The 22891-nt window shown below is 57.9% G+C and overlaps 1 protein-coding gene across 5 annotated transcripts in view; it reads right to left on the bottom strand.

Moving 5' to 3' along the window:
* Positions 1–22891, bottom strand: part of CLIP2 (CAP-Gly domain containing linker protein 2) — a 72092-nt gene that overhangs the window by 30837 nt on the left and 18364 nt on the right. For all 5 annotated transcript variants that reach the window (XM_078074493.1, XM_078074495.1, XM_078074494.1 and 2 more), the window contains 2 exons: positions 21700–21893; positions 6912–7471 (listed from right to left, as the gene is read on the bottom strand). In XM_078074493.1, the coding sequence (XP_077930619.1) occupies positions 6912–7471; positions 21700–21826 (687 nt within the window). In that variant the 5' untranslated portion in view covers positions 21827–21893. The remainder of the gene's footprint in view (positions 1–6911; positions 7472–21699; positions 21894–22891) is intronic.

Genomic DNA, 22891 nt, shown 5'->3' with positions numbered 1-22891 from the left:
ATCTGCCCGCTCCAGAAACCTGGAGGACTCGCTCTCTGGCCCAGGGTTGTGCAGATACACAGTGAGGTGCATTGGTGGGAGCCTCTTCCCAACCCCTTTCCCGCGCTCCCATGGACCCTTTCACCCAAGAAACCCTTGTCCATCCTGGGGAATTTCCCCGCATTCCCTACTTGACTTCCATCCTCCTTTTCCTGTTTTCTCTTTCTAGAACTGCTGCATTTGGAAGTTGGATCCGCTGGACAGGTCCTCTGAGTCTTATTTTCTCTCCTGTTTCCATCTGTCTTTTGGTTCTACTTTCTGGGCAATTTCCTTAAATTCATCTTCTAAGACTTCCGTGTGGTTTCTTGTATGTGTAATCAGATTTTTTTCATTTCCCAGAGCTTTTTTGTGCACTGTCTTATATTCAGTGGTGTTCTGTTCAGATTTAATGCCTGTGTGACCTTCTCTAATTTCCCAGAGGACCGGCCACTGTCCCCAGCAAAGCTTCTTGTGTTCGCCGAGGAGGGCACAGGTTCGGTGACCAGAGTTCTAGAAGCAGCCAGCTGGGAAAGGGGCTCAGCCTTCAGGATCCAAATGTTCACTGAATCCTCCTTTTTAAATCCAACCTGCCTGGGACCCCCCCCATCCCAAGACTCTGCCTGACCCGCTCAGGAGATGAAGCGTCCGTCTGAGGGAGGGACGGTCACCAGGCAGAGTGGGGCAGGGATGGGGCGTCGGAAGAGTTTTCAGCCAATTCTCCCGTTTCTGGCCCCGACATCAGCCCCATTTCCAGAGGCCACCATGCGGCCGACTCCTGAGCCTTGGCTTTCTGAGGGAGACATCGATTGCTTCTCTGCTCTTCTGACTGCTGACCATGGACTCGGCCACCCTGGGTCTCTGGTGTCATTGTTGCTGTCCCCTCTCTTGTTCTCTTTGTCCTTGAGGCTTTAAAAAAAAAAAACCCTTCCCTGCCGTTCTAGGGCAGGTTCAGGAAAACGCGCAAGCAAACGTGCATGTTGATCTACGGCTTTTGTCTGAACCTCAAAGCTACCTCCTCTGACACCCCTCAGTAGGCCTCCCGTGGACCGGCTCGCCAATCAAAACTCCCTCCACTCCCACACGGACTGTGTGCTGGGCATATTGAAGACATGAATCCTAAACCTCCCAACTCTGTAGGTGGGGGGGGGGAGGCAGCGTTACCCCACTCCCAGATGAAGAGACAGAGGTTCAGAGTGGTCTGTGAGTGGTGGAGCCCGATGGGCTTCCCTCTCCTGCTTCTTCAATCCTGGCTGGGCACAATGACCAGGCCCCACTGTCCCAGATCCCCACTACCCCCAGGTGGGGGATCTGTGGCTAGAAGTGCACTTCCATCCCCTGGCGGGCCCAGGGAGGCTCTGCTTCACCCTCGGTCCGCAGCGGCCTCTGGGCTCCAATCCTTCCCTCATCCCTCCCTCCTATAGCACAACGGAGCCAGGAGGGTATTCGCTCAGAGGTGGGAGCAAGGCAAGAAACAGTGGAAAGGCTTCCAGAAGGGATGGGTGTGGTGCTGACCCTCCAGCCAGGTCAGCACAACCTTGGGACCCTCGTCCCCCTGCGGCGCCCGAGACGCTGCAGTGATCACTCACCAGGACCCCACCTGGGGATGGCAGGCCCCACCCCTCCAGACTAAGGATCTGCCTCTTCTCTTTTATTTCTTATATTTTAATCTTTTCTTACTTTATTTAGTATTCAATTTACTAGGAAATTAATGGATTTTTGGGGGTGATTTTAGGTTTATAGAAAATGTGACCAGAAAATACAGAGCGTTCCCATAATATCCACGCGCCTCCTTCCCCTCCGCCGTCCCCGCTTATTAACCCCTTGCGTTAGTGTGGTACACTTTTTACGGTGAGGAACTGGTATTGACACGTGATTAAGAACTGAAGTCCACAGTTGACATCAGGGTTGACTTGTGGTGGTAGACGTTCTGGGGGTTTCGACAAATGTATAATGACAAGTATCCACCAATATAGGATCATACAGAGTAGTTTCAGTGCCCTAAAACTCCTCTGGGCTGCACCTGTTCATCCTGTCCTTCCCCCAGCCCATAGCAACGGCTAATCTTTTTACTGTCCCCGAAGTTTGGCTTTTCTAGAATGTCAATAGTTGGAATCAAAGCACCGTATGGAGCCTTTTCAGAGGGGCTCCTGTCCCCGAGCAATCTGCATTTAAGGTCCCCGCGTGTCTTTTCATGGCTTGATAGCTCCTTTTTTTTGGAAGATTTTATTCATTTGAGAGAGAGAACAAGCAGGGTAGGGGGCAGAGAGAGAGAGACAGAAGCAGGTGCCCCGCTGAGCAGGGAGCCCGACGTGGGGCTCAATCCCTGGACCCTGGGATCATGACCTGAGCCAAAGGCAGACGCTTCACCGACTGAGCCACCCACGCGTCCCCTAATAGTTCCTATCTTGATGGCCTCGAAGAACATTTCCTTGTCTGGATGGAGCAGTTTATTTATCCACTCACCTACTGCAGGAGAGCTCCTGATGCTCGCTAAGAGAACTCCTCCCTCGCATCCACCCCCACCGTGCACTGAGCCCCAGCCTCCCGAGGGAGGAGTCCCAGGCCCCCCCTTTTCCACCACCTGTGGGTTTTCAGGGCCCAGAGTCCCTGCCGGCCTGGGCCAAGCACCAGCTAAGGTCCGGGGTCTCACGGAGCAATGGTGGGGGGCAGACTGAGTTCATCTGTTTCTCGGGGACTTTCCTCTGAGGATGTCAAACTGGTGACTCACTTAAAATGCTCGCCTCTGCAGCCGATCAGGGTGAGAGGACAAGGCCCCAGAGCTGTTCAGCTCTGCCGTCAGGATGCGGGGGGCAAGCCGGCCCCCCTTGCAGGGCTGCTCATGGTACATAGCGAGGGGCTCATGGGAGCGGAACCTGCCGGGGTGCTGGGGCGGGAGTGTGCAGAAGCAGGGATGGGGGTGTGCCGGCAGGAAGAAGGCTGGCTGGGGAGACGGGTCGCTCTTGGGGAGTGGAGGGGACAGAGGTGGGCGGCCCTCGGGGGTCCTCTGCAGAGCTCAACAGCAACCAGTGAGGGGAAGCTGGGGCTCAACTAGCCTGTGGAACCCCGACATGGTGCCCGTGGTGCCCCTCTGGCTCGGGACCACCCACGGGGCCCTGAGTCATTCATGCAGCAAGTATGTTCCAGCACCTTCCTGGCTCCAGTAGGCACTGGGGGCACGGCTGTGTGGGGCTCCCGGCCGTGGCAGGAAACAGGCAGTGGGGGAGGAAGGGAATAAATGCTCTTAATCCAGGTGGTTGGCAGGGGCTAGGCAGAGTGACATCAGAGGCCTCTATCTCCGAGCGCCCATGACGCAGAGCCTAGTGGAAGTGGGACAGCGAGCTGTGGGAAGCCCTGGGGGACAGTGTCCCCGGCGCAGGAACTGGCTTGGGACACTGGAGGAAAGGAGAGTGGGCTGGTGCAGCCGGGCCCGGCCAGGATGGAGGGAAGACAAGCCGGGTCATCTGATGGTGGGCAGGTGGGTCACAAGGGTCCGGGGGCCATGGGAAGGCAGGTGGGTTTTATCCCAGGTGAGATGGGAGCCTCTGGGGGTGCTGGGACCTGGGTGGGGAGTGCAGGGAGACTAAGGAGGTCTTAACTAGTACATGGACCTCAGGAGGTAGCATTGAGGCCCCAGTGAAACCAGGATCCATAGGTATCTTTGAAGAACAGCGCAACTTAATGAACATAAACACTGCTCATGCCTTTGACCCCGTTCAGAAGCAGGTGTTGTAGTTGGTGAAGCTAAGAGCTTCTACACCAGCCGTTTCCAAGTCCCTGGGAAGGACCCTGATTATGCATGTACAGGATCACAGGATTTAGAAACTGTGCAAAGCAGTATTTTTGGGGGGTATTGTTTTTCCTAGAGTCCCTGTCCTCAAACAAGTTCCGGCCTCTATAGTCACCCACATCCAGCCTATACTTTTTTAAAGGGTGGGGTAGGGACAGGAAGGTGATGTGGCAGGAGTCTACAGCGGGCACGCGGGGAAGCAGCAAGTTGGGGGGTCGGTCAGGCCAGCTGGATCCCGGCAGTGAGCAGCGGACCGGGCTACAGGACTAACCCTAGAGAAGCTGCAGACTAGGATGAGATGGGGGTGGGTGGGTGGGTGGGGTTCCATCCACCCGGCAGAAACAAACCCCATGTTCAAGTTCTTCTCCCCCACCCAGAATCCAAGCATATCCTGCTTCTAGGGCAGCCACAGTTGATGAGTATAAATAGAGGAATGAATGGTCTATCGCCTCCCGGCTGCGTGACCCTGGGCAGGCTGTGTGACGCAGGGCTGAGCTCAGTTTTCTCATCTGTAAAATGGGAGGATAATTCCCACCTTCTAAGGCAGCGGGCAGGACCCAAAAGGACTAGGTATAGAAAGTGCTGGGCACAGTGCCCAGGGTGAGCGACACCCCCAAGAAAGCAGTGGGACCTCAACAGGGCCCGTCCGCTCTGGCTGCTGCCAGCCCTGCTGATGGGCTAGGGCCTGGCAGACCCTTCTAGAGCAATGCCCACGTCATGCGGGCTTGTATGCCCCCTGCCCTGCACGTCCAGTTCCCACCCCCTGAAGGGGGAGCAGGTGCAAGGGGAGTTCCAGACAGGATCAAACTGGGGTTCAACCTCCCTGCTCCCCCAGCCTGGGGACCAACCAGAGCTGGCCAAACCCCACCCCCCCCAGCCTCCACTTCCTCCTCCAAAGAGGTCGCAGACCACACCCAGGGCACTCACGTGACACTAACCAGACCCTGAGAGTCCAGCCTCCCCTGTCCCACAGCAGCCCCCGGACATTCCCCTGCTCCACTCCTGCCCCCTCCCATCCTGTCCCCACAAAGCAGCAAGCAAGATGAGCTTAAAGCATGGATCTGCTCATGCTGCTGCATAGAGCCTTCCATGGCTCCCTCTGCAAACAGAGCAAACCCCCTCCACCCCGACCCCAGACATGCAGGGTCAGTGCACGCCAGCCTCATGGGCACTTTCCTGCCCCAGCTCCCTTGCTCCTGGCTCAGCCCCGCTACTCTTCTATTTCTCTAGTTCATTCCCTGCATCTCAGTCCTAACACCGGGCCTTGGAGATGCCTATCACCAGGTCAAGCCTCCGTGATGGGCTCTCAGAGCACTGTGTTTCTTCATGGCACTTATCCAGATTCACAAGGAAACACTGATGTCTGCAATCACATGCATCACAGTCTCTATCCCCTGATGGACTATAAGCCACTAGAGGAGGGGGACCAGGTCTGGCCACGCCCACCACCAGATCACCGCAGCGGGTGGTTCTGTCCACAGGGAAGCAGGCTGGCAAGCCGGCCCCGGGGCGGGGGGTGGGAGGGTAGACCCCAGACAGATCACCAGGGTAGAGAGACTCAGGAAGGCAGGCTTCGGGGGCTGGTTTGCATCTTGGCAAGTTACTACACAAGTTCTTAAACTTTTCTGAGCCTCGGTGTCTCCATCCGCAAAGTGGGGATAAAATTATATCACAGTGTGGGCTTGAGGATCCAACAAGGCAATGACCGTAAACATTTCCTCTCGTCCCCCTGCCCCAGCCCAAATGCTCTTCCCAGGACCCTCCAGGGGGAACCTTGGCCTTAAGTGAGGTCCTCGGGGTAGGGAGGGAGAATCCCAGGCAGCAATACCCTCCTGCGGTCCCCACAATGGCCCTTCCCGACTCAGCCTTGGAGCTCCCGGCATGTGGTCGCCACTGTCCCCCAGGAAGATTCTCTGACAAACATAGGGACCTCTCCCCCCAGCTGACTACCTCACAGTGGTTCCTCACACCCAAGCCCACCAGACCCCCTTCTGGGACTGTCCCACGTGTTATTCTCTCCTTCCCAACACTGTGGTTCTTTTTTTTTTTTTTTTAATTTTATTATGTTATGTTAGTCACCATACAATATATCATTGGTTTTTGATGTGGTGATCCACGATCCATCATTTTCGTATAACACCCAGTGCTCCATGCAGTACGTGCCCTCCTTAATACCCATCACCGGGCTAACCCATCCCCCTTCCCCTCTAAAACCCTGTTTGTGGATGGGACTGGAGGAGATTATGCTAAGTGAAATAAGTCAAGCAGAGAAAGTCAATTATCATATGGTTTCACTTATTTGTGGAACATAAGGAATAGCATGGAGGACACTAGGAGAAGGAAGGGAAAAATGAGGGGGAGGAATCGGAGGGAGAGATGAACCATGAGAGACTATGGACTCTGAGAAACCAACACTGTGGTTCTGGGGGCCCACCCCAGCTCTGGGCTTGGCATAGCAGAACAAGACCCCATCCGATCATCACCTTGCCACCTCCAGACCACGCCTGGCCACAGCAGGTGACAGGGAAGAACCGCCTCGTTCAGACTCGGGAAGGATGGATCCAGACTCAGAAGGATTTGGGGGCCAATGCCCCCTTGCAACCTGGCCCCAACGCCAGGGACCACCAGAGAAGAGGGGTCCCTGGCAGGAAGACTCAGCTGGAGGTCCCCCTGGCTTCAGTGACCCAATTCTCTCCCCCACAGCAATAGCGATCCCTGCGTCACAGCGGATTAGGTGTGATGGGGCCGAGGATCTCGAGTGCTCCCGTCCTCAGCCTTTTCCAGTACAGGGCGCATCCACGCTGATGGGCTGGATCATTGGAGGATATCAGCAAGAGCTAACATACACGTATTCTCGCATTTCAACCCATTTTATCAATGGGAAGACTGAGGCCCAGAGAGGTTAAGACACTTGCCCAGGATCACACAGCAACAGTCTCCAGAGCTCACTTTACTTGCGTCCCCGGTCACTCTGTGGTTCTGATGAGGCCTGAGAGCCCCAGGCTGGACCCCGCCCGAGCCCCCCAAGTCCCCATCCCGCCCCCACCCCCACCCCTGGGGTCCAGCCTGCAGGGAAGGCGGGGCGGCGGTGGGGTAAGGAACTCACCAGCACGCGGTCTCCCAGGCGCAGGTCCTTGTCACCACGCTTCACGGAACCACTGTCCGAGAGGTTGGAGCCGGATTCGTTCCCGGTCTTGACCGAGCTGTTGAGGACGCTCTCCCGCAGCGGGATGACCCGGCTGCTGAGCGGTGGCGTGGCCGTGCCCGAGTGCAGCGACAGGTTCTGGGCGGTGAGCGACTCCACCGAGTGCGCGTCGCTGCCCGAGCCCTCGGCCGTGGGCTGCCGGGTGAGCTTGGAGGGCCGCGTGAAGATGCCCTGCAGGGCCGGGCACTCGAAGTAGCGCACGCCGCCCACCGCGCCGTCGTTCTTGCCCACCGGCTCGTCCAGCACCACGCCGGCCCACTGGCCCGGCGCGAACTGCGTCTCGCCCAGGTACTGCACCACGCCGGGCTTCACGCCGTTCACCCACACCCGCTCGCCCACCGCGAAGTCCCCCAGGAAGTCATCGCCCACCTCGGCCGCCTTGGGGCCCGGCTTCTCGGCGGGGGCGGGGGCGGGGGCGGCGGCGGCAACCGGGCCGGAGGCCTGCTTGTGCAGCGGGGAGCCTGTCGGGGCGGTGGGGGGAGAGAGGAAGCGGTCAGGGCCTGAGCGGGCACAGGTAGGTGTCTGCGCTGGCTCACGGGTGGGGAAACTGAGGCAGGCATGGCTGGCCGTGGGGCCTTGGGCGACCCAAGGTCTCTCCCTATCTCCCAACCCCTCCCGGCAGGTTCCAAGGATTCAAAAGCCCAGCAAAATGCCTCCTCGGGAGCAACACCTTTCACTGCTCAGGGTCACTCAAGATCGAGGGCCGTGAATGAACCCCTTCTCGAGGGTTCCAAGCTGCCACCTCCCTATCCCGGTGGGCCCCAGCCCCTGGCTGTTAACCTGACACCAGCCACGACCCCAGGTGGGCCTTAGATCTTATGAGTGGTCTCTGTGTCTCCCCCACCCCTTTGCCCCAGTCAGCTCAGGGCCCCACAAAAGGCTCTCAGACTGTTCCTGGACAGCTGTTGACAACCACAGACACCTCGGGCCAAGGAAGGGGCCAGAAAACCATCTTGCTCCACTCCAGAGTCTCCTCTCCCTGAGCTGCAGCTGCATAGAGCAGGAAAAGCGGGGGGCGGAGGTGAGTGGGAGGCAAGCCCGTCTCTGCCGACATTCCCGGGGCTGAACTCCAGGCTCTCTGGGCCAAGGGATGCGCTGGCCCAGCCCCTCATTAGAGGAAGCATGACCCTGAGGCTCCGAGAGGTAACAGCCTTGCTCAAGGCCACACAGCAGAATCGGGACTCAAACCCAGGGAAGGGGCCTGCCTCCCGGGCCTGGGCTCTGACGGGCTACAGATGAGGAAGTGGGAGGGAAGGGAAGCCACTAGCTCAAGGTCACTCATAAAAGACAAAGCAGGGCTTGAATGCTCGTGCGTTGTACTTTGTGCGTTATCTGGCTCTTGGGCCTCTCAGGGGGGCCTCCTGCACAACGGGGCTCAGGAAGCCCGCCCATTCGCACCGGGAGGTCTGCAGGCTGCCCCGCCCCCACTTCCCGCCAGATGCAGCATCAGACAGAGAAGGCCCCATCCTTCTCGACTCCAGAGGCTGAAGCGTGGATGAAACAGAGATGGGGGACGGGAGGCCAGCAGATACTGCCACTCCCCCAACAGAGCTGCGGTTTCTAGTCCCTCCCGGGGCCGCGGGGCAGTGGCTCCCACCAGCATCCTCCTCTCAGCCTGGCAGAATGGTGTATCAACACTGGAAGCCAGACCCTCTGGGGGCTGGGGAAGCCACACAACTCCAAGGACAAGCCGGACATACGAGACCAAGCACAGGGGTTCTCTCTCCGGGACCCTGGGACCCTGGCAGTGGTAACGGGCAAGCACGTGGCACCCAGGGCCTTGGCCGCCAGGATGGGGGTCCTGACCTAGGGGATCTCTCAGCTGTGAGCTGGGAGATCCACAGGCTTCGCTGCCGAACTTGACTGACAACCACAGTGATCATGGCCGTTCACTGATGCTCTGCGCTGAGAGGCAGACCTACTGCAGGAGCTCATCCAACCCTCCCGGTTAATCCTGTGAAATAATTTTGTTATGTCTGATTGAGAGAGGAAGAAACAGGCTTGGAGAGATCAGGTGCTTCACCTAGGCTCCCAGGCAAGAGGCAGCAGAGCCCACCGGCCACAGCCTCCGGCTCTTGGTGTAGGGCACAAAGTCAAACCAAACAACGGGCACTGAGCACCTGCCATGCGAAGCCTCAAACTATAATCACCCCCAATCCCTTGGGCTCCCTTGAATGGACCCGTTTTCCAGAATCTGGCCAAACCCTGCAGTTCCTTACAAGTAGGGAGCAATCTCATCTTTCACTCCATCCTATGTAGGGATGTCCCCCCTTCCATGTCCCATCTAGAGAAGACCCCTGGGTGGGGAGGGCCCCCGAGGCTCTCTGCCACCCCCGAGATCCCACCAGGCAGAGGCCATGCTGGCTGAGGAAGCAGGCCCCGGAGCCCCAGAGGCCAGCAGCTCCTAGCCCCACCTGGGGCTCCTCCTCACCTGCACCCCAGTTCCGGGCTGTTCTCAGTGCCTGGCCCATACAAGCGCACAGTGAGCCCTGCCTGGTGTTATTTCAATGAGAATGATTTATACGAAGACTCAACAATTTAAAAAAAAAATTAAAAACCACAAAGGGTCCTAGGAGGCAGAAGAAAGTCTTCCAGGCAGGTTCCGATGACCTCGGGCAAGGGGCTCCACCCCTGGGTAAAGCGAGGCAGGTGGCTGAGCCCTCTGCAGGTGGCATAAACCACGGAAAATAATCGCCAGCTCACAGACCTTGTCCTGCTGGTCCCCTGTGCCCGGGCTGAACTCCTGGGGGCCCTCAGTCCTGATCTAGGACAATCCTGTATTATAAGGAGTCTCTGCAGGGATCTGGGGACCCCGTCCATTCCCCGCAGATGAGGCGGGCACCTTCTTTAGGAAAAGCTGCTCTGAAAAGCAGTCCTAGGTGGAGGAAGCCACAAATGAGAAGATGGCCCAGCCTGCGCCCTCCTCGTAACGCTGCCCAAGGAGCCGCGGGGACCATCAACAGGGGGCCAACGCCGTGGTTATTAAGACCGCAGAGACCATCTACGAAGTACCAGCGCCAGCCCTCGACGGACTGGACACTTCCTCTACGTTATATTCTTATCGTGCAGATTAGGAAGCAGGGGTCATGACTCTTGTCCAAAGGTGCCCAGGCAGGTGTCGGGCCCACCTGGTCTGGCTCAGAGCCCTCCCCCTTGTCAGCACCCCCACGCTCGTGTGCGTGGCACGTGCCCTTCTCATCTCCGTTTCTAGAACACTTCCCTGTGCCCCAGGGCTCTGTGATGTCCGCGAACTGACCTGGGCAGCTGTGGCGCAGGTAAGCACCTGTGCCTACTTGGTCTCTGCTTGGAGCCCAGAAGAGAGTCCCAAGTCGAGGGGGACCCAGCGTGGCTATTCTTGGCGAGAAGCTGCCCGCCCAGCTGTCCCCCTCCCCAGCTGTCCCGGGCCAGGCAGACCTCAGGTAATCTTTCTGCCCCGCCCCTTCCAAGGTCACAGGCCCAGAGACCAGTTGTTCCAACAGCTGCTCAAATCCAGGTCGCAAGCCCGCGGTGACCGCGCTTGGGGGGTTTCGCTTCATTTTTCCTCTTCGGTGCCCTCAGCTGCCCCAGCCTCACGGGGACAAACCCTCGTCAAATGCCCGACTCGTGCTGGGAAGCCTCTGGAGGCCTGGGCTCGGGAAGGCAAGGAAAAGCGGGACAGAGCCCCGTTCCCTCCAGGGAGCCATTAGTAACAGCGGGGCCAGGCCTGGCCAAGCCCCTTCCCCTATCCGGGCCTGTTTCCCCGAAGGATGACAAAGGGCTGAGGCAGAAACAGCTGGGACCTGATGGTCTCCCATCCCACCTGTTCTCTCAGAGCCACCAGACCTGGCCGGCTCCCTCGTCACACCCCCGGGGCCCCGAAGCTCCCTGAGGGCAGGGCCTGGGCGCCCCCCCCCCGGCCCCCCGGCATGGAGCAGCCTGGCCCCGAGAGTCCCCAAGAAAGCAAAGGGCAGCAAGAAACTTAACCCTCTCTTGGTGCTTGGTCCTTTCCCCAGACTCCAGGCACGAGGGAATTTACTGCCGGTTTCAAGTTCAAAGCAGGACTTTGAAGAACAAGGCCGAGGGGCCTGGTGCGGGGTGGCGGCAGCTGGTGGCCTGGGGGGGGGGGGGTGCGGGGGGGGCGCGGTGGGGGGGGCGGGGGAAAACACACCCGCCCCTCCTCCTTCTGCAGGGGCTTGGGTCCCACCCTGCCTGGGGAAGCGGGGACGGGCCGAATCTCAGCTGCCAGGGACCCTGTTCTCCGAGCACCCAGGGTCAGACACTGAGGACCACGGGCACGGCCAAACGGGGGCCCGGCAAGGGAGTGGGGTGCAGATAACAACTCAGAGGGCCACCTCCGTGATGGGGAGGAACCTAGATCCATGGGGGCCTGGGGCTGGGGAGAGAAGGCTCCCTGTGAATGCGGGTGCGAGTGCCTTCCAGAACCTCTGCCCTGACAATCACACAGCTCACTCCTCACCTCCTCAGAGAAGCCTTCCCTGATTGCTTCTTTTAAAAACCAGTCCACCTACATCGGCCTCCACCCCCTCCATCATCCTTCCAGAGATTTATCCCGTATTTCACCATGTACGCCTGCCCCCCCTTACTTGAACAGACGCTCGGGAGGGCCCTGTTTCCACTCTAGCACCCAGGCTGGCAGGCCCTCAATGCAAGCTGCCTGCTCAGAGCTGGTCCCGCTCCCAGAAGGAGGGGCCGCCACAGCTCTGCGCTGGTGTATGGATTTTTCACATCCCCGAGCGGCAGAGAATCGGTCCCATTCCTTCCATCTAGGACAGAGGCTCACTCCAGGCAGCTCCTGGTTCACCTCGTCCGCCCCACCCAACCTTTGTACCTCCCTGAGCCCACTGTTTGCCCTGTGTTTCTACAGGAAAGCTAAGTTCTTCTCCTTTTAGAAGCAAACCTCTATCCCCCTTTGGTTTCCCCAGGGACCCGCCTCCCCACTATCTCTTGCCTGTCCCCCCTCTGGCTCTCCATGCGTGCCACAAATACCCCCCAGCCCTCAAAATAACAGCTTCCCCCATTGACACCGCTCCTGCGGCCACCCACTGTCCTTCCCAGCCAACTAGCTCTTATCCTTCTATTTAAATGTTTAGACTACACAGATCATCCATGTCCACTGCAGAAAAATCAGAAAGCAGACTTACTGATTTTTTTTTTTTAAATGAAAGCACCTATAGCTCCGCCCTACAAACACAATTACAGTTAATATCTTGGAGTATGTTTCCCCAGACTTTATCCGGTGCGTGGACATTGCATACACAGACTGCGCACTTAAAAAAAAAAAACAAACACAAGTGGGACTTGTATTTAGACATTACTTGGTCCTTTGCTCTTCTGGCCCTGGGTATTTTTCCATCCAGCCGTGTCTAGAAGGAAGCGGCTTCTTCCACCAGCAACGAGACTCTGCTTCCCAGTCCCTCTGACCCCTTCCCACTGTGGACACTGCCCGTGGAGGTCCCCGTGGCCTCCTTACTGCATTGCATTGGGCTCCTTCGGGCCTCGAGGGTCCCCCCGCCCCCTGGCTCGGCTGCCCACCCTCCTCTCAAGGCCCCCCGTGCCCCTGTGACAGGACTCCTCTCTGCCTCCTCCACCCCTGCCCACCCTGGTGGTCCTGTGTCCCAGCCAGTGGGCTGCTGGTAAAGGCTTACCAATTAGCTCTCCAGGAGAAAAATAATAACCCTGATTTGTAGCGTTTGCCCATTTCCATAAATTGTCCCACCGTGGTCAATTTCAAGCTACCAGCGAGGTGTCACACTGAACACGGAGTTGGAAAGAGATTATATAGTGTTTCCACCATAGAGCAATAACCTCAAAAACATAGATACTATAAAATCTGACTATTGGTAAAACAGCACTATTTTAGCAGTCGTAAATTGGTGGTATAAATACTACTGTAAGTACGACTAGAAGTCATGAGTCTTGAGTATTTATTACCTATGTTTTTAATAGAATTTATTAAATTGCAAGTTGATACGATCTAGTTTTTTAAGTCAAGGCCGTGTTTAACATCTGGCTTGTAAAATTCCTGACAATTTCAGCGCTGGTTCTCCGGAGCGGGCAGCACACGGCTAGTCCCAGTCCAGCAAAACCCTGCACAGGTGGCCAGGCTAAAACCCATCAGAATTCTCGACAGACCCCCTGAATGACAGACAGGAGAGAAGACAGAGAAGCACCAAGTCTCTGACCCGCCTCTAATGCGGGGAGCAGGAGGGGAGGGGCGAGGGGCAGGAGGGATGTCCTCCTTCTGTGGTCAGTACCTGGGGAGTCCTGATCTACACTGTGCGCCCCCCACAATCTAACCCACTCCTGCACCTTGACCTGTTGCTTATATGCTGCCACGTCCCTGCTATTTTAAAGACACTAATGCATTCCCCTTGTAAAAGATCCAAGTGACAGAGAAAGATGGAGAAGTTGGGCCCCCATTGCTCGCTCCAGTCCTGATCCCGTCCCTGGCCGCCAGACCCACCCTTCCAGCTGCTGCCTCCTCCTGGATGTCCCCTAGGACCTCACACTTGATGTTCTAGACCACAGTGACCCCCCCCAAGAGCTCCTCCTCTGTACTCCCCAGTTAGGGGGTGCAGTCCCCCAACACCCATTTACTCAGACCACAAATCCTCATTGCTCCTTCCCCTCACCGTGGCCCCCAATCCAGTTATTCATCAGATCTAGCAATGCCACAGGAGAAATAACTCTGAAATGTACACCTCCCTCTAGGGTCCCGGAGGTCCCTCCGGATAGCAGGCCGGTGAGATTTCACACCACCTGCCACAGCAGCCGACAGAAGGGTCTCTCCCAGCCTCCAGCACCCCCTACCCTGCTTCACCCCCCCTTCCAGAGACATCCAGGAGCCCCCCTAAACATGAACCCACTCACATCCTCACTCCCCACCTGGGTCATTTCAACTCTAGACAGGGAAAACTTTCTAGGTTAACCTTAGACTCTTAGAAGAAGCCTGTGTTAGTTTGTTAAAAAAATGTCATAAAAATGAAATACAATAGGGGCGCCTGGGTGGCTCAGTTGGTTGAGTGTCTGTCTTCAGCTCAGGTCATGATCCCAGGGTCCCTGCAACGCATGGGGCTCCCTGCTCAGCGGGGAGCCTGCTTTTCCCTCTCTCTCTGCCTGCCCCTACCCCTGCTTGTGCTCTCCCATGCTCTAATAAATGAATAAAGTCTTTAAAAAAACAAAAAAAAACAATTTTTAATAGGAAAAAATTAAATAGGGAATGGAATCTTTGGTCCATTTCCCAAAGAAATAATTTAGACAGAAAAAAACTGACTCACTGTCTTATCATTCACAAAACAAACAACAAAAAAACCCCTGGGGGCACCTGGCTGGCTCAGTCAGTAGAGTGTGCGACTCTTGATCTCAGGGTTGTGAGTTCAAGCCCCACATTGGGTGTAAAGATTACTTAAAATAAAAAAAATCTTAAAAAAAAACAAAACCAAACCAAAACCCTGAACCTAAGTTCCGCCAAAGAGGGGAGCATTATATAAATTATGGTCAAGCCTTTCAGATTCATAAGCAACTTTTTTTTTTAAGATTTTATTTTTTTTAACTAATCTCTACACCCAACATGGGGCTCGAACTCACAACCCCAAGATCAAGAGTCACATGCTCTACTGACTGAGCCAGCCAGGCACCCCTTAAGCAACTTTTTAAAAATAATTCTTCCTTGGGGCGCCTGGGTGGCTCAGTCGTTAAGCGTCTGCCTTCGGCTCAGGTCATGATCCCAGGGTCCTGGGATCCAGCCCCACATCCAGCTCCCTGTTCGGCGGGAACCCTGTTTCTCCATCTCCCACACCCCCTGCTTGTGTTCCTGCTGTCGCTATCTCTCTCTCTGTCAAATAAATAAATAAAATCTTAAAAAAAAAAAAAGATTTTAAAAAAAATTTTAAAAAATAAAAATAATTCTTCCAGGTTACACGGAAAGATGTTTCTGATGTGATACTTGGTCAGAAAGCAGGGCTGAAGAGTGTCCCGACACGGACACGGACACAGATGCCTGGATGCAGGGAACATGATAAAAAGGTATCAATTTTACAAAAACACAAGAGGGGCTTTGCAGGGGCTCACAGTGACGATATGCTCTGAACTGAAGCATGTAATGAAGTTGGCCCTCTGTCCTTGAACGTCGGAGGGGAAAAAAAGCGTGCCTATGCTAAGACCCAGCCCCTCAAGGAAGCAAGCGGTTCCTTAAATGTTCCACAGAACATAGTTCCACAGGGGATTAATAGGTATTATGAAAATAAATAATCTCCAAATTCCAACAAGCTTGAGAAATAGCAGCTTAAACAAAGTTAGGGTTATTTTTACTGCAGGACTTGTCAGAGGCTTTAACGTGCCGATGAGCACCACAACCTCGTAGGAGCGGCTATGAAGAAGGTGACCACGTGACTCGTCATCCCAAACCAGACACCTTGAAGAGAAGGGAGGTGCTATTAATACGGTGTCATGCCAAGACCACAGACATAAACTAGGGCTGTCCCAGATAGAATGGTCACCCTGGCATCTTCCTCTGTGTCCATCAGACTAGCTCCAATGCCCTTCACTGGCACAGCCACTCTGCAGGACTCCGATTTCCCTTGGTTCGCACAGCCCGCCTCCCAGGCTGCTAGGGTACTCATCCACGTCCCACTCAGAATGCAAGCCCTGGGTAGGGGGGCGCACACCGACTCCCCTCTCCATCCTTGGAGCCCACAACCAGGCTGAAATGCAGACTGGCCACGACCCTGACCTCCCGTCCCCGGGGGCCCCAGAGCAACATACATAAATGCACCACGAACCCCAAAGCAGCCTTCTGCTCTAAGCCCCCTCCTGTCCCTAGCAGGTGCTCAAGGCAGAGGTCATGAAGGAAGGCACCGGGTCCCCACAGCATTCCTCAAAGGAGCCAGCTTTCCTACAGTGAGTCCCCCAGCCTGGTCCACTCTCCAGTCAGTCCTTCTGATCAGCGACTGAATCCACCCTGGGGCCCACCCAGACCACGGCAGGGCCCACCCCCTGAGGCCGCAACAGGCCTGGCGTCCCCCTGCTCTGCTGTCTCCAGCCAGCCACCCCTGAAGAAGGAACCCTCTATCAGTCCACTCCGGGGTGGGCTCTGTCCCAAAGAGAGCTCGGCGTCCTTCCTGAGCCAAACGGGACTCAGAAGTCCCCTTCCGTTCCCCCCTACTCCCAAACCAGGAGGACAGAGCCCCCAGCCAGCAGACTCAGGCGGGGACCGAGGGGGGGAAGACAGTGCGAGGCTTACCCTGGAAAGAGCAGAGCCAGCTCCCCATGGAGAAGCCCTGCTCCGGCCACACCACGGCCGGCAGGCAAGCACTGGCAGATGGGCCCCTGCCCCCCGGATCAATACCAGGCGACGTCAGGAACATTAGGAGGCTGCCCTGCCCCCCACCTGCTCTGCAGTCCAGCCACAGAAATGCTCAGCTTGGCTTTCCCCCTCCTGATGCCATTAAAAAGTTTAGGATGTGGTTAGGGGAGGAGGGCCGGAGAACTTGACCTTGAAGGGGGTGGGGTGCTGCCTGGGGCTCGTGCAGGCTCTACAGGGGCAAGGGCTGGAAGTCCGTCCTGGTTCTGCCCACGTCTGCACGGCGGCTGGGCCAAGTCACTGGAAACGGGGATGATGCCACCTGCCCTCCCAGGGAGCGGGCTACCAAGGTGAAAGACATCACCCTCCAGGGGGTGGAGTAGGATAGGGTCCGTGTCTAAGACTAGAGGCCAGCTCCAGCCCTATGGGTCCCAGCTGGGGCACATCGGGCTGGTTCCCGGGTCTGGAGCGCCCACCGGGTACGGGGGGCATCTGGGTCCCAGTTCCGTAAGCCAGAACGGAAAAGCTCTGGGACCAGCCCTGTGTAGGCCCTCTGGGGGGATCACGACACAGGCGGTGGACCCTGCCCCGAGTGGCCTACTCCCTGCCTGAAGGGGGAACTCCCGTGCACACCCATCCTTGACCTCCATGTCCTGGGTCCCCAGCATGAGGAAAGGCCATAGGCAATTTGGGGGACAGTTGTGCCCAGCCTAATGAGAACCGATCACTCCTCCCACCTGCCACCTGCCCAGGACAGGACTGAACCGGGGGTCCCAGCCTCCCCACCAACTGGGGGTCCCAGCCACCCCACCCCTGCGCAGGGCGGTAGGTGCCGGTGGCCTGAGCCAGCTTCAGACCCAGCCCCCCTGAGCCTCCACTCCAGCCCCGCCCCTCTCTGGCCCTATTGTTCTGGGCAACTCAGATGACAGCTTGAGCCTCAGTTTCATCAGCTTGAAAATGGAAAGAACAGTTCTCTCCCTGGGTGGTTCAAGAGAAGCAGCATGGTAAGACGCCTTGGTGAAGCAGAGAGGGTCAAACACCGTCCCTCGTAAATGGGACACCTCTGGGGCCGGACCACAGCGCCGGGGGAGGGGAGGGGCCCCTTGAGGACCTGCCTGCCCTGGGGGAGGGGCAGAGGGAGCGGGGCAGTGGCCTGTGTCTGTCCCTTGCCCGGCAGCCCTGAGTCCTCCCCATGTCACTCCCCAGGTCACCCATTCTTGTTGGGGCCAGGAGGGACCCCCACCACCTGGCCTGGCCTGCCTCCACCTGAGGCCCAGAAGCAGACCCCGTGGGAGGGCTGAGGGCTCCTGTTCACAGCCTGCTGCCATCCCCTCTTGCCCACCATCGCGGGACCCTGCGCCGGCCTGGAAGCCTGGACCCCCTTCTCCTCCCTCAGGCCCAGGATGGATTCCAAACCCCAGGCGGCCCCCGGTGCCAGCTCCCAGCTCCCCACTGGGGCCCCGGCGCCTGCCCTGGACCTGTTCCCGACACTCCCCCCTTGCCCACTCGAGCCGCGCTCTGACCCGCAGACACCTAAAGACTCAGGGCCTTTGCAGCCGCTAGTCCCTCTGCCTGGATGCTCTTCCCAGCTCGGCTGGGCTGCTTGCTGCTTGTCACTCAGATCTTTGTACCAGTGTCACCTCCTGAGCAAGAGCCTCCGTGACAGCCTGACCTGAAGCAGCCTCCAGGGGGGCTCCATCCTGCCTGGCGGGGCTGCCCCCGACCTCATGAGCCTCTGCGCACTGGTGGGTCCCAAACGGCCCTCCTGCGCACCTGCCACTCTGACCACCTCTGGGCCACCTCCCAGTACGACAGTCCCCCTCCAACGGCCCCTTGTTCCTGCCGCTTCCTGTATGTCCCAGCTCTGGGGACTGACGCAGCCCCCCTCCATCTCCACAGGGTTGGGGCAGGGGCACCAGGCCAGGCCCGGCTCTGGGCCAGACCCTCAGCCCGGAGGCTGAGCTCACACTTTGGGAGACAGCCACTGCCCCGATTCCCAGAGCAGAGTCCACTTATTGCTGCCGCCGCCCCCCCACCATCACTCCCAGGCTCCAGTCTCCACCAGACCCACCTCTGGGGTCCCAGTGCCCCTCACGCAGGGTCCCGGCCTCCTACAGGGGTGGGCACGTCCTGCACCTCGGACAGCAGATGGCCAGAGCCTTGGGGTGGGTGAGGGAGCCCGAGGAGCCAGCGGGGGGCGGGGAGGGGGTGACCCTGTCCTCCTCTGGTCTTTCCACCTGCCCCTCCTCCTCTCCAGAGACTCTGGTTCTGAGACCCGGAGCAGAGCTGGGACAAAAGCTGCTGCTGTGGGCCTCAGAAATCTTCCTTCCTCCTCTCGCCAGGCCAGTTGCTCTGGGCTCTCTGCTCCCTCCCCGCCGCCTGGAAGCCTTGCTGGGACCTGCCAGAGGTGGAGGGAGGGGGACGCCAAGCCCAGATGCCCCAGCGGGCACGGGGGTGTGGCTCTGTCATCAATCGGGCATTCACGGAGTGGCACCTCCTCTCTCTGGAACAGTCCTGCAGGGTGGGGGGGGGTGCGGGGGGGCCCCAGGCAGAGTCAGACCCCACAGCCCCCACCCTGAGGGGAAGCAAGCAGCAGGCCACACAGAGGCCGGTGAAGACGCTGCAGCAGTTCAGGTGGGGGGGGGGGGGACACTTCCCACGGAAGGCAGTAAGACGCGCCGCGGTGAGTGGCAGACCTGGGCACAGCCCACGACTGAACCGCTTCCAACGGTCATGTGCCATAGGAGAAAAGCCCGGAAGGAGCTCTGTCACAGTGGCGGCTGTGATTAGATTAAGCAGAAGGGTGGTGTCTGCTGCTTTTATCACTCGCAAAACTTTCTGTAATGGCACTATGGAGGGATGGGGAAAGGAAAAGAAAGGAGTCCTTCGTGAGTTTTGGACCTGCAGGCACTTGGCACTCATTAACTCTCCGGATCCCATTTGTGGCTCAGAGAGATTAAGTCCCTCTTCCAGGGTCCCACAGCAGGGGCAGTTAGTTAGAAGGGGCATTAAGGGGCGGGAACAGAGCCAGAATTCAGGCCCCTCTTGATCGGGGAGGGAGCAATGAGGACAAAACCCAGAAGGTGTGACGGGGCTCTCTCCAGGACACAAGAGGGTCGGGTCGGGCTGGTGACCTTCTTCCGGGGAGTCGCCACACGACCCCCACTGGACCCAACTCAGCCCCCCTTCGTGCCCTTGCCCGTGCCCTTCCTCCACTGCCAGCAGGCCCTCCTCCTCTCCACACTCACATTCCCTCCATCCTGAAGGCTGAGCTCATTCCCACTTCCTTTGGGAAGCCTTCCCTGATGGCCCACTCCTGGTGGTCGGCCTTCTGACCTCCCCTAGCCCTGGCAGTGAGTGCAGGCCTCCCGACCTGGGTGGCCACACGCCTCCTCACTGGGCTCCTCACCCCCACAACCCGTTCTCCACACAGCGAGCTGAGGGACGTGAGTGTCCAACCATTCCTCTGCTAACACCCTCCAACAGCCCTGGTCACCCCAAAAACCAACCCGAACCCCTGCCCTTCACGATCTGCCTCCACCACCCTCCCCAACCTCATTTCCCACTCCTCTCCACCCAGACTTGTCTTCCTTCCTTCTCTCACAAACCAGGTCCATTCCTGCCTCAGGGCCTTTGCATCACTTGTTCTGTCCCCCCAGAACATCCTTTCCCCTGTGTTTTCTCTCTGTGGCCTCTTCCCATTGTTCAGTAATGTCATGAGTAAAGGAGGATTTGCCACATTGGAAAGGAAGTCTGGGCCTCCAATGGGACTGTTCTGGACAAGCCTGCCTGCAGAAGTCTGCCCAGGGGCCATACAACACAGCTTCCTTACCCTCCCAGCCTTACTGTCTGACTCTGCCAAGGCCCTGGTTCTGCCAACTGTCCATACCTTTGGCTCAGACTTTCCTTGACTCCACCCAGGGCCCCGATTGCCTAATCTGGCCCCCGGCTATTTTTCTGTCTCTCCAAACTTCTGTACCAATCAGATGAGACGGACAGTGTCTTAACCCTGCTGGCTGGAGGGTAATCAAAGCCAGGATTTGTGCCCAAAGACATTCATCACAGCGTCATTTATCAAAGTGGAAAAATAGGAAACAATCATCCCCAACTGCAGAGAAGGAGTTAAGAACACGTTTCCAATTCTTTTTTATCATATTCCTTTTGATTTAAACTCTCCGATGGCTTCCCGGTGTTATTACAACAGAAGCGAAATGCTCTGGACAGCCCCCCAAGCTGTCCCCACCGTCGCCCATCCTCTCTCACCAGCACACTAGTCACTGGCCACATGCCAGCCATACTCTCTTTCTTGCCCTCCCTAATATTTGCCATGTGCTCTTCTGCCACTGGGCCTTTGCATGAACTGTTTCCTCTGCCTGGAACACCCTCCCTTCTTCAACTAATAGACCATCACCCTCTGGACCTCGGCTCACCTGTCCCCTCCTCAGGGCTGAACTCCCAGACCTGGTCAGGCCCCAGTTCTAGGATCTCATGATACTCCATGTTGCCCACCAGACCAGCAGCCCCGAGGAAGGGCTAGGCCCACTTCCGGTTTTGCTCAGAACGAGTGCTCTGGTGGTTAAGACTATGTCAACAAAGGAGGCCTTTCATTTATAGTTGTTGGATGGACAGGATACCTTACAGCCATTAAAAATGACGAGGAAAAATCCACTTGATCATATTAGAAGGGAAAAAAACAGATTTTCAAGTTGTATATGCAGCATGATTGCAAGCAGGTAGGAAAAAAAAGGTAGAAGGATAGAAACCAAAATAACGGTTGCCTCTAAGGGTGAAGATGACAGGCAATGTTACCTCTGCAGCAAACTTCCTGAACATTCCACTGTGGGCTCCCTTACTCTCATCCTCAGAAGAGCACGTAGCTAACAGCTGTCCCCCACCCCCAGCCCGGGCACCCAGCCCCCACCTCCGCCCACCAGCAGGAGGACGAGGGGTCAGGGGCGGAAAGGCTAAAGGACATGGTTCTGGGTGGCAGACAAGAAGGCTAGCGGGAAGATGGGGCTGGCTCACTAGGACAATCCCGGACACTGGAAGGGAACACAAGGGGGGCGGGGAGGCCGGTGGAGGCTGGAGTTTGAATCCTGGCTGAGTGACCTTGGGCCCAGTGCCATGCCCACCCGGATCCCCACTTTCTCACCCCTAAGCGGAGCCCGCACTACGACCTGCGTCCCAAGCAGGGGGAGAGTGAAAAAGAACGGCACCCATAAAGCGTGCATCGGTGCTCGGCGCTAGTTAATCAGGAAAGGGATTACAGCCAGACAGAAGGAAGAACTTCTGTGTGCTGCTAGCCCCCAGGCTGGTCTCTGAGGGGCTCTTCTGGAAGCACCGCTCCCCACACCCGGCCCTTCACCCACCACCTTCGGCCCCGCGCACCTTCCTTGGAGCCGGTGGCCGCCGCCGCCGCCGCGGACACGGAGGCCGACCCAGTGGACGTCCGGCCCACGGGGCTCGAGTGCTTCCCCCCACGGCCGGGGGGCTTCAGGCCACTGGGCTTCTGCATGGTGGTGCCACTCGGTGTGTGGAAAAGGGTCCGTGCAGGTCACGTCCTCTCTGCCATCGCCCCTCACCTGCGGGCAGACGAGAGCGATCACCTCATCATGTCACCACGGGCCAGGGCCCCCCCAGTGGTGACACAGCAGGATTCCTACACCCCCCTACCCAGTGGGGTGGGGGCCACCATCCCCCCTCTTCCCTAGAGAGGGAAACTGAGGCACAGAGCAGTGGCAGCAAGCGTGGGCCCGGTGTAGCAATGGTGTGGCCTGGCCCGTGTCCTGGTCTGCTGGACTCCGAGGTCGGCCGTGTGGTCTCTGCCCGCCTCCTGGGCCCGGCAGGCGAGAATCGGGAGCAGGGAGGTTTGGGGGTCGGCAGGAGGAGCTGTCGTAGCCCCAGCAGCCCTCCACGGGGACCCCGCAGGTTCGGCTGAGTGGGACTCCCCCCGAACACAGGCTGCTACGGATTCTGACACGCGTGGGCAGCCTGGGGCAGACAAGACAGGCCCGCCGTCCCCGGGCCCTGTCCTCCGCTGCCCTGTGCACACACCCTCTCTTGCACCAGACGTTCATGGAGGGCTCGCCAGGGGCCAGACCCGGTCCTGCCCCGGAGCTGCAGGCCTCTGTCTGGCGAGCACATTGTCCAGTGGGGAAAGGGAACACAGAGCCCCACTGGATGAGCAGAGGATTCTGGGCAAAAGCATCACCCCTGGGGTCCTCGGGAACAGGGGAAATCCGTGCTCTCCGGGTGCTCGGCTCTGAGGCCACCTCTGCCAGTCCAGCCCTATCCTTACCCATCCATGGTCACAGAACGCTATTCTCTTTCAGAGAACCCTTCCCTCCATTCTTGATCCGTAAGACTTATATGGGCTGTCCCCGCCACACACGAGGGGAGTCGGCACATGACCCAGGGCTGGCCAGAGCCCCCGTGGTTAGGTAAGGGAAAATCATATGACCCAAGGAGTACCAGGGCCTGGACTCTGGCTGCTACCTTTAGGAAGGGTTGTTTTCTTTCTCTGGGGCTGCCTGGGTGTGGGTTGGATGCCAGCGACTACAGGGCCATCCCAGTTATCGCA

The sequence above is a fragment of the Halichoerus grypus genome, chromosome 6 (genome assembly GCF_964656455.1).
Source record: "Halichoerus grypus chromosome 6, mHalGry1.hap1.1, whole genome shotgun sequence".
NCBI lineage: Eukaryota > Metazoa > Chordata > Mammalia > Carnivora > Phocidae > Halichoerus > Halichoerus grypus.
Note: the sequence above shows the minus strand (reverse complement) of the source record. Positions and strands in the feature narration are given on the sequence as shown.